This window comes from Sinocyclocheilus rhinocerous, unplaced genomic scaffold, assembly GCF_001515625.1.
Source record: "Sinocyclocheilus rhinocerous isolate Xijiao unplaced genomic scaffold, SAMN03320098_v1.1 scaffold1733, whole genome shotgun sequence".
Lineage (NCBI taxonomy): Eukaryota > Metazoa > Chordata > Actinopteri > Cypriniformes > Cyprinidae > Sinocyclocheilus > Sinocyclocheilus rhinocerous.
In genome coordinates, this window is record NW_015640388.1 from 558,815 (window position 1) to 573,215 (window position 14,401).

Sequence of the window (14,401 nt, forward strand, 5' to 3'; positions counted from 1 at the left end):
TCAAGGTCTTCAGGATTACTGGAAAATTACAGGCAGGTGAGTTTGGAGCTAAACTCTGCAGGACTGTCAAAGGGCAATAGTTGAGAAACCCTGCAATAATGACTCAAACTTTGTTGTGATTGAAGTCTGCAAGTTTTCAGTATGAAAAATTCTCATTGAATTACCTATAGCTGTGCTATAATCTTATTTTGTCGGCCGTCTCATTTGTCTGTGTTTATTTCTCCAAATCTATTTTTTGGAGAAACATCGGAGACAAAACCGATAATTTAAAGATATATAACTGAACTGAGAACTCCACTAAGCCTTCTGAGTTATGAAATATCAACATCTGTATAGAATTTTCCTCGGTGCTAAAAAACAAGAACAGCATTTCAGCTCTACTTCTTATCTGACATGTCAGACATCTCTCTTCTTCCCCATTTGGAATGGAATGCTTTAACATGTTTTACTCTACCAGGGGGCAAATTCCTCTTGATGTTGAGCTATGTAGCGTTGAATCAATTTGGCTTGCAAAGCGTTCCAAACTGTTGAGACCCTTGTCTGGTTAGCTCTAATTTGCCTAAGGCAGTTAAATGTCCTACCCTGCATTCGAATATGCCTATTTTTCCTACTGTATAGTAGGTGAAAAACAGTATGTGAAAAGAGTACTATGTCCGAATTTATAATATTCAAAACAGTAGGTGAAAAGTACCTAGATGACCTACTTCCACCGAGATTCTGAAGTGCACATCTGATGCCATCGTAGTGGAGTTGTGAATGGCAGAGAATCAATGCAACTGCTGAAAATGACAATACGGCCGCAGGTCGCGAAGTTTGTTTCCTCTCAAATATAGTACCTACTCAGAATTCTGGATGCACCTCTCGAGACTAGAATTACGTCTTAATTTGCAAAGCCACAAAACAGTACTGGTTACTTTCATAACTGTATTCTCAGCTTTTGGTAAATCACTGTGCTTTTATTGAGTATTTATTGGTGTTTGGTCTGTACTACAAATTTTTGCACATCTTCCATTTGAACATTTGCACAGTTGATGAGAGGAATGTTCTTTTTGTGGCTTTGAGAGCAGAGTTGGAATGTGTTCTCTCTCTTTATGAAGACTGCTTGCCAACACTGAAGCAGGTGGCAGAATTGTTTTGCTGTTGTGAATAAGGCTCCCTTGTGCTCTGAAAGAAAGATGTCATTCATGCCAAAGAAGGGACACAGATAAGAGCAGTTTGCACAGACTTGCACATGTGAAACATCTCAGGAGGACACACCGCTCATACCTCCCTCTAAAAGCATCTGTATTTTCAGTTAAGACACAAACCAGCCAACACACTGTCTTTGTAAAGATATATATTAAAGTTTTATTCAAATGACTGAAATGTTAATGACATACAAAACAATTCCCCATTCTTGAAGTTCACAGCAACATCCAAATATGGGTCAACGAGTTAGCGAATTTCACATCGCTAATGCGCATACTTTTATTATATAATTTAATTGTAATGCAAATCTTTGGCATGTTCACATTACTAAATACCAAAAAGTAAAATAATATACAAAATATATTAAATTCTCTCGTTTCAAAACAGCCCTTCTGTAAACAGTCAAAGTAATGAACAAAACAAGCATGACTCCACTACGAAGCACTGACCAGCAAGTGCTTTGTATCAGAGCCAATAGGAAAATAAAAGTAGCATTTAATGATAGTGAGAAAGGTTAAATTAACATGGTATGATACTTATTACCCACATAGATAAGATTTGTTTTCACGGTAACCGTTTATACCATTATCCCACCATAACGCAAGTGTAGTCTTGATTGAGAACAAGCAGAAAATTTCCGTCTCAGAAATCAAGGCTAGTCACAGTTGCTACATTGGAGAACCTTTGAGTCACATAATCAAGCATGCTTACAGTAGAACCAGCTACTGCAGCACTATGGAAATAAACAGATCCAAAAAGGGATGGTAGTCTAAATGCTAGCCGTTCTAAGGCCAAAGGTCAGACTGCAGATAGCCTTTTTCCTCTGAGCAGGGGCATTCCGCCATGGAGGAATGTGGGAAGATTAGCTCCGGCTTGTCTGCGAGGGAATGGCAAGCATGATGGTTGCAGTTCTGGGCGCAAAATAATAATATGGCATCTGAAACATCAGCCCCATCCCTCCTAAGGGTAACATTTGCCCTAAGTGTCACTAAAAGAGCATGTACCCATCCACTGTCCCTGAAAAGAGGCTTCCCATTCCTCTACTTAAATCAGAGAGCCAGAAGCGCCCGCTGTCAGTCAGTTATAGTAAGAACGCCAACTGTAATGATGATTTAGTCAAAGGGAGTGCTAGTGAAGGTATTTACCCAACTATTCTGGTAAATTGTCTAATCCCAGGCCTCCAGGTTCAAACTGTATTTGGCCTCCTACAATCCAAACTATTTTTTTCTTGATATTTAAGAATGAAGCAGTTGCGATGGTACATCTACTATACATGGAGCACGTAAAGTTAGAGATATATTTGTCTGTGCATTTATCTATGGAATGTGGGATATAGTCTTACATGGGTTGGTATACTTAGTTGGTTAAAAAAAAAAAAACACTGCCCTTGGTTGTTCCTTAAAGGAAAGCAAATGCAAAAACAAAAGTTTCACAACAGTGGGATATTTCTTCCTATTTCTCCATTGTCACACAGTCAGCAGCAATACTCATATACAATGCGTTTATAAGCACTTAAAAAGCTTTTTGGAGCTCTGCAGAGGACTGTCCATGTACCTCACATTCAGACCATAGATCTCACAGTCCAGGTTGAGAGTCACCAGCTGAGATGAAACACTGTCATTTAACATGTGGAGGAACTGTCAAGAGAGCTCAGCTCTCCTTCACCGAGGATCAGCTTTAGGTTACTCCCACTATCCGTTCTTCTCTCCGTCCGATACAAAACTGACCGGCTTCAATGGTGAGCTCCTTCTCAAAGCAAGCACAGCTTCTCTTGATATGGTTGGTCCTCAGATGGAGCCCCAAGGAGAGAATCTTTTGTGCATAAGACCAGCAGGCAGCATCAAGCTGAACATTGTTAATCTCAGATGAGAATCTCCACCATATCGTTTTCAACAGCGCTGCTGATCTGAGTTGTGTTGAGAGGAGTGGAATCTGTAACGAAATACAAGATCTTCAGCTTTGTTGGCTAATGCCTGGAGAGCAAATAATGCAGGAAGTTTTACAAAACTCTGACTATGTTTTATTTGTGTTCACTCCCCAATTGCTGCTTTGACATGGTGCTCAGGTTACTCTTTAACCACTCTGGTTCAATAGGGCAAGTATGCACCACTATTACAGAAGTTCTAACGTTTAGCATCGTCTTTGTCACCTGATACTACATATTAGATTTGCCACATCATATGTCAATCAACAAAACTTATCAAACTGCTCCAGAAATACCAAATAAACATAGTAAGTGACACAAGTGAAGATGGGTTTATGTACAAGTTTACACACCAGAACTGGGAGCAATGGAAGGTTCTGTTTTAGGATTGGACTCGTCTGAAGGCTCTTCACACTGGGTGCTGCTGTCTCGACACTGGGTTTTGGTGAGAGGATGGGGCAACGGGGGCAATGACGCAGCTGCCGTCTGGTCATCAGAGAGGCTCTTCCCTAAAAATCGCAGACGGAAAAGGAAGCAGTTTAATTACCGGTTCCAACATAGGCATACCACCACGCAAACATTTGCCATCCTGTAAACTCCCTTTACTGTTCTGGAGGATCTATTCTAGAGAACAGCGAAATGCATTCCGTTTCACAAGATGTAGACTATTTCGGGAATGCATTTTATTTCGGTTGGCACATTCTTTCTTGGCGACATTACATACACGCTAAGTAAAGAAGCTGCCAGTTGTCCAGTTGAAAGTATTTGTCATTTTTGGTTCAGATATGTTACAGACATATAGCAGGGGTGTCCAATCCTGCTCCTGGATGGTCAATGTCACGCAGATTTTAGCTACAACCCTAATTAAAGACACTTGAACCATCTTATCAAGGTTTTCAGGATTACCAGAAACTTCCAGGCAGGTATGTCAGAGCTAAACTCTGCAGGAAGGTGTTCTTCCAGAGGCAGGATTGGAAACCACTGGCTATGGCTACTATGCTCACCTTTGGTTTGGGTGGTGCTAGCTGTGGCAACCGTGTTGATGGAGGGAACGGATCGAGCAGGTCGTAGGCCTTGCGACTCAGATCGGCCTTGCTCTCGCCGTGACCGCTGCTGCATGACCTTTATAATGGCATCCTTCTCCAAAAGCTGAGCATAAAGCGCCCGAATCCTGATAAAACATACTACTTTGAGATACAGCACATGGACAGAAATGGAAACGAAACTGTCAATTTTGCTAACAAAATTTGAATAACTTTCCACTTGTGGATAGAGAATGTAATAGTGGACATACCGGTTTTCCATCTCTTGATGCCTGTGGTTGGGGGACGGCAGGTCCTCATTGAAGCTGCTATTGGGTGAATGGCGAGGTGAATGGTTGATGATTGTTGTATCCCTGAAAAGAGCATTACAGTTATACAAGAGTATACAAACTTTGTGTCAAATTCCCATTTCCTGTCCTTTTAGGCAAAGCTTCTATCACTTCTGTTGCGACTCACCTCTGAGCTGCAGCAGTAGCAGCGGCATCCATGGCAAATTGACGCATCGTGCTCTCCTCAAGATACTTTTGCTCCCAGCGGGTTATGTCAGCCTCCAGGGCCAGAACCTGCTCCTCTCTCTCCCTCAGCTGCTGATGCAGAGATGACACGTTAAGGTCCGAGTAGGACCCAGGACTCGTTTGCTGGGCTTGAGTCTGCCACTAAAAGAGAAAGAAAAGGTTTACTTGTCAAGCCCAAAACATTTTCTCACCAGTCGGGCGAACAGAAGATGTCCGTTTTTTTACCTGCCGTGTTCTCAGGCTCTTGAGCTCCTGCTCCAGTCTGGTCCGCAGTCGTAGCTCCAGTGCCTCCCTCTTCTCACATGCCGCCTGCAACTGTGCAAGGGCGCTCTGCATTCTCTCCACCTTCTCCACATACGCTCTTTTCCTGCGTAACTCTTCTTCCAGCTGCCTATTTCGTGTCTGAGCGGACATCAGCGCTTGCTCCAAGGCCTCTCGCCGCCTCTTCCATTCTTCTCCTGAGACCCGCAGATGCTGCAACTCTTTTTCCAGAAGTTCCCGCTCGCGAAGGTGATCTTCATCTATGGAGAGAAAGAGAAAAAAACACTGTGAGAACTATGTACCACGACAACTTACTACATAGGGTACAAGCAATGCTTTCTGTTCTGTCATCATGCTTAGTTGTTACACAGGCCACAAAATGAATGACCGTGCTGTAGGACTGGGGTGTGTCCAGAGCATTCTCTGGGCTGTAGTCTCATTCTAACAAATTCTCAAGGGATAAGCTTCCCACAAGAGTCTGGAACAAAAGAGGCATGCTTGATTTACACATATCTGTCTGGGTTTGCAGGGGAGTGGTCGAGTTTCCGAGTGTCCTTTGACCTACACCGCAGACTGCTTTAGAATTCCCAGATCACAAAAACGATTCAATGAATTCCCATTTGGAAAGCTGAATTCCTCAAAAGCTCTAAGATGACTTGGCACACTGAAAAGGGACATACTAAAGCCCAGTTCACAAATTTTTGGGTCACTTTGAATGCCTTGAGAAATAGAAAACAAATTAGACAGCCATCAGTCTTCCATTTCACTCCTACTCTGATTATACAACCCAAAACAAATGCCTTTGGATGGAATGCAGACTTCCTCTTATCCACTTACGCACGTCTTTGTACCAACTGTATCTCTGGAATGCATCTGAGCCAGGCAGTAAACATGTAAAGCAAATAGCTCCACAAGGTCATAAATTGTAATGTTAACCTATACATCGTTACAAGTCTTCAGAGGTGCTGAATCGTGGCTTGGACATGTTTCTGTGGAACTGTGTGTTGGCTCACAAAGAAATTTTAAACATTTAAACATCCAGAATTTGGACAAAACTCTTCTGTTTTGGACTTAAACTAATTTTATTACACAAATATGAAGGATCACTTCATACTTCTATCCTTGGGGAACATAAAAAAAGACCATTCCAAAAGGGTCAAATCAAATGCTGAACAACAACAACAACAACAACAACAATCCCTATTAGGATTAGCAAAACAAATCCGTTTTACCCTACCACATCTCTAAATTCTTTAGCACCAATATGACCAAAAATGGAGAGCCAGTGCATAGGGCATAACAAGGGGTTGCTTAGGGCCTCAGAAGCTGAAATAATGGTGGGGGCTGTTGGAAAGCATTCCAGGAGGATGAATTTTTCCCAAAATACCTGAAAATATTTCAGGAATCCAGGTCTCATTTACTTACAGCTTTAATAATGGTTGGTGGTCGAATTCCAAAAGCAACTATCTGAGATGAAGAATACAGCATGTACCTAACCAGCTATTCACTGAAACCTAATGGCACAATTTGTTGCATTATTGTTGGAGGAATGAATAGTTATGCCTACAACATAAACATAAAACTCAGTGGGAACAGCTGGGACTGCTTGCATGGTTGACCACATATTGGGAGAAAGATCATTTATAGAGAAGGTTGGTGGTCGAATTCCAAAAGCAACTATCTGAGATGAAGAATACAGCATGTACCTAACCAGCTATTCACTGAAACCTAATGGCACAATTTGTTGCATTATTGTTGGAGGAATGAATAGTTATGCCTACAACATAAACATAAAACTCAGTGGGAACAGCTGGGACTGCTTGCATGGTTGACCACATATTGGGAGAAAGATCATTTATAGAGAAGCAAAGGGGAATTCTTACTTTGCTCAACCAGTTTAGCGAAGGCATGCCGACTCTTGTCTTCAACTTCCATGGCTGCTCTCTGTTTGTTGGCTGTTTCCAGGCGGTCTAATGTGGGAGTCAACAATTAGTACTAAATCGCCTCATACCTAAACATGTAGCTCATATTTAAGACAATTACTCAGCTATGTGAACAATCTTACCCCGGAGATCTCTGTTGAAGTCATGAAGTCGCTTGATCTCACTCTCAAGCTTGTTCCTCATGGTTTTCTCAAGGCCTTCTCTCTTTGCAGATCCCTTCATAAGAGTCTCATAAGCCTCCGATATCCTCTGAATCTCCTGTTCGAGCTGAAAGAGAGGAGAAAGACATTTTAATATCCACCGTTACTCTTTAACCCATAGGAACTCATCAGTTCCTGGTTCCCATTCACTTTGACTGTAGGGAAAAGTACAAGTTGGGCGTTATACTAAGTATCTCCTTTTGTGTTCCGTGGAAGGACGGATGTCACACAGATTTGAAACAACATGAGGGTGAGTATATGCAAGAATTTCCATTTTTGGGTCAACTACACTGTTTCTTACACCTAAACATACTGAAACAAGGATCAGAGAGCAAGAATGACAGATAGACAAAATCAATTCTGGAAAGAAAGGGAAAGAGGGAAGAATTTTTACTTAAAAACTACCTATATGAAATGAATGTGTTGTTAAATTCTTAAGCAGAACCCTGGGGGCTAAGTGGGATTCTGTGAAAGTGAAAGGGCCATTCAGTCAGGTAATCCACAGCTGTGGGGTCTGGTTGTTGCTCTTCGCAGCCCAGTCTGTCAGCTGTGGGCTACGCAAAGCCCCTTCTTCATTCGCGGACACTGAGATGAGTGGAGACATCTGCTCCTATTGGCATCCCATTGGAATCCTAATAAAGAGGGCGACAGAACAACCCAGGGAGGCCCTCTCCTTTGGAGTTTTCGGATTTACAATTTATCGCTCTGTATGAAGGCGACTTGATCTTCATGACCCATGATCTGTTATAGTACGGCATTCTTTTAAGAATACAGTTGTTCTGATTGCAAGAACTATGTGGAATCTCAACTGAAATGACTGAACGACATATGCAAGGCCCAATAAACCTTTGCAAAACAAATGCAAAATAAAATAAACCCGTTTTTCTCCCCTTATTCTGGCATGAGACTCTGGTATTTAAGTGATGACATTATCACGTTACAAAAAAAATGCTTGGCATTGCAGGCATGGGTAAATTCAATGTTGTTTCATATGCTAAATAAGTTACTGGGAATTTTAACTCAGTCACTAGGAATGAGTGCTTTTCAAATTAAATCGAAATCCTTCTGATCCTTTCCCTTGCACGCATTCCTACACGGCGAGAGGGCTAATATCCTTAGAATGTGGTGGCTAGAAGACACCAGTACACAATGATTTCTTGTTTCCACACCCTTTGTAGGTCATTTCTGAGATCAAAATCAAAGGCCACGGCTGCCTCTTTGGCATCCATGGCAATATGTGGGGTCATACTAAGAATATAACAGTTCTGGGAGGTTTCTAAGAAGGAACAAAGAGTCCTCTCTTACCTTCTGAAGCCTTGCTGCCTTCTCACTGTAGCTCTCTACTTCTCCTCTCAGTCTCTCGTTCTCTTTAATGAGCTGCTCTATTTGGCAGTTGTTCACCGGGATGCTGTATCCTCCAACAATGACATCCTGGCCAGCAGGGGTCAACGAGGGCAGGCCGCTATGGCGAGGCGCTTGTGACTGGGTTGGAAATAACCTGATAGAGATAAATATAAACCATTAGTATGCCAAAGCACCCTCAATGTACCTAAATGAAATATAAATTAGCAAAATACCAGTTGAATGTACCTGTGATGCTGTGAGTGGAAAGCAGGGGGAGGCTCTTTGTAATAGTGCCCATGTTCCTGTGAATGACTAAGCATATATCCAGGGGATCTGACCATGAAGGGGTACTCCGGGGGTGGACCGCGTTGGTCTGGCTCATGAATCGACCTCTCGTTCACAACAGGACCAGAGTGGTTATTGGAGAGCTCGGGGTAGCTATGCGATGAGCTCATGGGAATATTGTCATGGGCACAGTTCCTCTCCAGCGAGAGGTGCATGAGGTGTTCACTGAGCGAGCGTGCATGCTCCCGCTTCACATCCCACATTCTCTCTTCCTGCTCGGTTCCTCCAACCACTCCAGGGGTCTCCAGGCTGCCGTGCAGAAGCCCTACCTGACCTCTCTGGTAGGCCAGGTACTGTGAATGAGCCTTTGCTTCCTCATAAGTAGGCAGCTCCTCTGTGTGGAGCTGATACAGGTTGCAGACGGGACTCTCTGAATGCTGGTAGTCCCCCTGGTGCTCTTGGCCCTGGGGCTCCTGCCGGGTGGACAACTGGGGAGAAAGTGATTCCTCTTGCGTTAGGCTTTCCAGGGACGAACGAGGGCTTCCTGCACCACCACCGCTGCTGCCTCCACGCAGAGCCTGCTGCTGGATGGCCAACAGAGTAGGATCAGTAGGGTTCCCATAACGGAGCTGCTCTTGAATCAGTCGGTGCAGCACCGTGCCTGACGAATCCTCTGCCGTTCTCATTTCAGTCTTTGTTTTGCAGACAGCAATCAATGATAGTGTGTTAGGAGAGATTTTTGGACTAGACAGCGAACCTGATGTAAAAAAAAAAAATTTAAAACATAAATAAATCTATATTATATACATATATAAAATTACATTTCATATGCAAATCCTTGCTATTGCTCATCTATATTGCAACACTCTACAACAGCAAACACCAGTGAGTGGTGCCTCACTCCACATGCTTCTAGGCTGACTGCCTTTACCCACAGCAACACCACGTTTACCCAAAATACCACTGGCACCATCCTACAACCCCCATCATGCACTGGGTTTCCTCATATACATATACATACATATATCATATACATATACACACACACACACACACACACACATATATATATATATATATATATCTTGATTAGAATTAAAAGTGAACGAAAATTGGGTAGGATCCAATAACTTTCCAAAATTGCGAAAATGATTTCCTGCTACAAAGACAAATTCCTATCTAGTGTCTCATCTTTGTTTTACTATCACAACTGTAGTAATACATTTAAATATGCCAAAAGGAGCATTATAAACAAGGGGGTATTATACAAGTTGGCTAGTTTCTCTTCTCTAATTGTAGTTTAACCTGAATGTAGCACCACAGATGTTATATATTTCACAAAAACATTGTGTCCTACATGTCAAAAACGCTGGATTTACAACATATAGCCCACAAAGAAATTCATAAAATCTTAACTTACACGTACAGTCTATTAAATTAACGTTAAAACGCATTGTATACAAGCATCGTCCACTGGCAGAAACTTTGCAATGAGCCATAAAAAAGGGCAGTTTACAACAACAACAAGCTACTTTAAAAACTCACCAAGTCACAATCGCATAACGAATTAAAGTTACGGACGTCTTTCTGTACTCGTATATCTGTTTAACGATATAATCCTTAAGGAAATTCGTTGAGTACGGCTTTTATTTCCATGCGTATATGTTTGAGCTGCGTGCGCGTCTGGAGAGCACCTCCAGCAGACTGAGCTCAGGAGGCGAGGGGCTCTGCTAATAAATGACCGAGCTCCGATTGTTCACAGCCTCTGGAATGCGCGGAATGTGAAGGCTGCGAGTCCCTCGGGGATCAAAAGCAGTTCCGCTTGTCGCTCGCCCCGCCTCCTCTCGGGGAGCGCAGGCAGAACCGCTCGCCTCCAAGCGGAGCGCGCTGCTGAAGGGGGAGACAAGCGGAACTGCATTCACTCTCAGCACCGTGCGCATTTGTCCTGCTTCTTGAAGACGTTTATTTTTTGTTTGTAACGGTGAGAGGAATGCAGTAAAAGTCACAGAGATCTGTAACCTTTGTTGTTCTGTTTTACTACACTTTCTTTTGAAGTTCCAGTGCGCTCATTAAGCCTACTTATAATGCATGATTTACATAAGCTACACAAAATATCATGGAGAATTTGTACTTTTATGAATGTGTTACTTTCTATAGTTATTAGCAAGTCTTACATGTATAGTTCTCTTAAAAATAAAAAATTAAGACTTGCAAATCAGGCTTAAACAATATAGGAAGTATTTATTCATAATTTATTCAGCCTCATGTTGATTTAAGCACGACTTTCTTCTATGGAACACAAAAGATACTAGGCAGACTGCAACCTCAGTCACCATTCCCTTGCAATGTATGGAAAAAGATGGAAAGAATGCGAATGGTGACTGAGGCTGTGATTCTCTTTTTGAAGAAGAAAGTCATACAGGTCTGGAGCAACATGAGGGTGAGTTTTTCATTTTTGGGTGAACTATTCTTCTAAGACACCAATGCTTTATATGAGAATTGTTATGCTAAAGTATATGTGTTAAAAAAATATGACAAGCAGGAGAACGAATTAGAAAATGTATAAGAGAAAAATATAGATCATGAGCCATTAGAGACCTGATTTGAAGGTCTTTTGTTTGCTCTGGGCTGGTCAATATTTAAGCCGTGGCCCGTGCCAGTTAATTGCTGAGTGTGTCTGTGCGGGTGATGGGGAGGGGGTGTCTGTATGTGCGTTTGAGGCATGCTGCCAACCAGCTGTCCATGCAGAGCAATCCTCTTCCTCCCCTTAACCATGCCTCAGAAAGAGAGACGTACTGTTCTGTCTGAAGCAGACATTACAGGGGAGGTCTACCATCTGCTCATATACCCTACACCTCCCTTACACACTTTACACAAACACTCTATTCACAAACACACACGCCTGATCCCGTCTCCCACAACGCACACCCTCGTTTTATCACGCACCACACGACACATTTATTAATCATAGCTAATTCATGGTGTACAAACAGATATTTACAGGCAACGACAAAATGAGATAATACAGAAAGCCGTAATGCTGTAGATGACAGATCCGTTGGTAAAGAGAGTTTAAGGTTTGTGTGCGATTGGCAAAATTATTATTGTGAATTTGCAAATTTCATTCTAAGTTTTCCCGAAGTATGAACATTGTATTTGGGGACATTTAGTCTGAATACAGATACAGCTTACAGGTATTAAAGTGAGAGAAGAGACATTAACCATAGTGGGGTTTTTTTTAGATTTAGTTTAACTCTATTATTACAAAATAGTTTATTTTGTACTGCTATTTTGAATAAAACGTATAATGTACTATCATCTACATTTTTTATGAATAAAATAGATTAAAAACAAACATAGAATCAGCATTATGTAATTTTGTTGGTGATAAATATACACATTTCAAACACATTTGGTTTATTAGTACTATTTAAATCCCATTCAAACTTATTTAAATTGTCATTCATTTATTTTGTTTCGAAATTAAGTTTGTGTTAAAACTGTGTAACACAAATGAATGAACGTTGTATATTATTATTGAAAACAATCAGCCCTAAATATATTTTTGAGACGAATACACCAGCACCTGCTCTGTAGAAGACACACTGGAAAGTTAGAAAGTTCCTGCATTTTGTGAGCAGCAGCTGTGTGTAAAAATCAAGCCCGCACTTGTTGAGTAGACAGTTGGACTCCATTCATATCACATCCACCGATCTGTTTCTTTTTATGGCAATATGCAAATAAACACACTTTTTATTTAGAATGGTAAAAATAGTTAATTTGCATGGCAGTTACAAAAACAGCAGGTTATGCTATTCTTCACATTTGCCTATCCACCCATTTCATTTAGATATCGATATCCTATTATTTATTTATTATTATTATTTAGTTCCTGTTGGTGCAGCTATAAAATGAAAATGCTTTGCTATTTTTACTTATATTTTTATACTTATATGTATAGTCAGAAACAAATCACCATCGAAATGTGTCAAAAGCTGCCATTGTGGGCTTTTAATGTGAACTACCAGTTTCTTCTCTAGTTATGTAATTAGGCTTTAAACATTAGCATTTCTTTTCCACCATAAAGGTGAATGTGTAATATCTAGAGAGGCATTTTTCATTAGAAAGAACAAGACTGAAGGTTAAGGAGAGGGGGGAAGACTGTCTCGCCATTGATTCTCTTTGTCTTCCTAGAGAGGGAGGGAAATGGCCGCATTCCACACATTAGCATGTGCATTGGGGCCAGTGTGGCGGCCATAATGGGTGGGAAAAGAGGTTTGAGGAGGGGTTTTCTACTTAATTAGCCTTTTCTTTAAAAACAACACGTCTACATGCATGAGCTCTTCCATGTACTGTATGCAAGACAATGGTAGCTCTGTGTGTGTTTATATGTGTGTGTGTGTGTGTACACAGCAACTTTTTGCACAGTAACATTTGCAGACAATGACAGAAAGACATTTACATTTAATGAAAGAATAGATATTTACAGACCCCAGCCACACTTGTCTACAACATGAATTCTGCGCAATGGCATCAGAGTTAAGTGTGGAGGTTCATAGGTGAGCTTATCTGTTTTAATGGATAATTTAACATTAGTATTATGGCGCAAAGCAGTTTGAAAACACCACAGTCCATGTATGCATTTTTCTAAACAACCATTAGAATCTTTTTTTTTTTTGTCTAATATACTCCACAGCCCCATCTGTAAGTACAGCCTGGTTTCATTGTTTATAGGTATTAGCATGTATCGGTTACAAGCACAAAATGTAAATTTTTTAAATGATGCTGAAATGTACAATTTGGACAATATTTATTACAACGTTTAAAATGACCAAATTATTAGAGGAGAACTGGCCCCTTGACTGAGCCTGGTTTCTCCCAAGGTTTTTTCTCTGGAGAAATACGGAGAGTCATGACCATTTTAGTAACAATATAGCATTAAAAAAGATATTTTGTATGTCGGTATGTATGTTTAGAGCGGCCTTATGTCCCACGTGGGACGAAGAGGATTAAGTATGTAATGTATGTTTAGATGCTGTAAATACATCAGTATTGTACGTTTCAGTGTCTGTGCAAACGTAAGTAAGTGTACGTTTTGTAGAACCACATTTTACGTAAAAAACATACGAATTCTCATGAGATCACGCTGGTAAACAACACTTCATTGGCACCAAACCCGAAATGTTAACTCATGAACTAGGAATAAAACTCACCATGAAGAATCCTCCAGTAAAGACTTCTCCAATCAAACAATCAATCAATCAATAAATGCTGTTCTTTTTAACTATCTATTCATCAATGAATCCTGCAAAAACGTTTTCAATATTGTTGATAATAAGAAATGTTTCTTGAGCACCAAATCATCATGTGTCAGACTTAAAAAATCATATTTCAATCCAAGTACCCCCAAGGACCAGATTTTCTGACTTATACCAACAAAACAGCAGTAAGGACATTTTTGATAACTATATCTATCAGCCAACACACATTATCAGGGTCCTTCTGGTGTCAGAGTGCAGCTGCTGGGGCAGTGATCTCTATCTCTCTCATCACTTTAGCCATATTTCAACCAGCCCTTTTGGCCTTTTATTTGACTAACCAAATCCATCCTGGCCTGAGGGCCAAGTAGTCCACTAATGACCCATCGACCTTTTTTGAAAAATCCTTTCCTCGCGCAAAGGACAGCTGCTCACATCTT

The 14,401-nt window shown here is 41.1% G+C and overlaps 1 protein-coding gene across 1 annotated transcript; it reads right to left on the reverse strand.

Annotated features, from left to right (window-relative positions):
- Window positions 1-1,327: 1,327 nt before the first annotated feature.
- Window positions 1,328-10,611, reverse strand: LOC107752638 (angiomotin-like 2a). Its single transcript, XM_016568664.1, has 11 exons — window positions 10,249-10,611; window positions 8,665-9,460; window positions 8,380-8,572; window positions 6,997-7,141; window positions 6,815-6,901; window positions 4,896-5,191; window positions 4,612-4,811; window positions 4,407-4,508; window positions 4,117-4,283; window positions 3,466-3,621; window positions 1,328-3,120 (listed from the first exon to the last, which is right to left on the reverse strand). Exons 2-11 carry the CDS (start codon window positions 9,387-9,389, stop codon window positions 3,050-3,052), a joined length of 2,142 nt encoding a protein of 713 aa, XP_016424150.1. The 5' UTR covers window positions 9,390-9,460; window positions 10,249-10,611; the 3' UTR covers window positions 1,328-3,049.
- Between the last annotated feature and the right edge of the window lie 3,790 nt (window positions 10,612-14,401).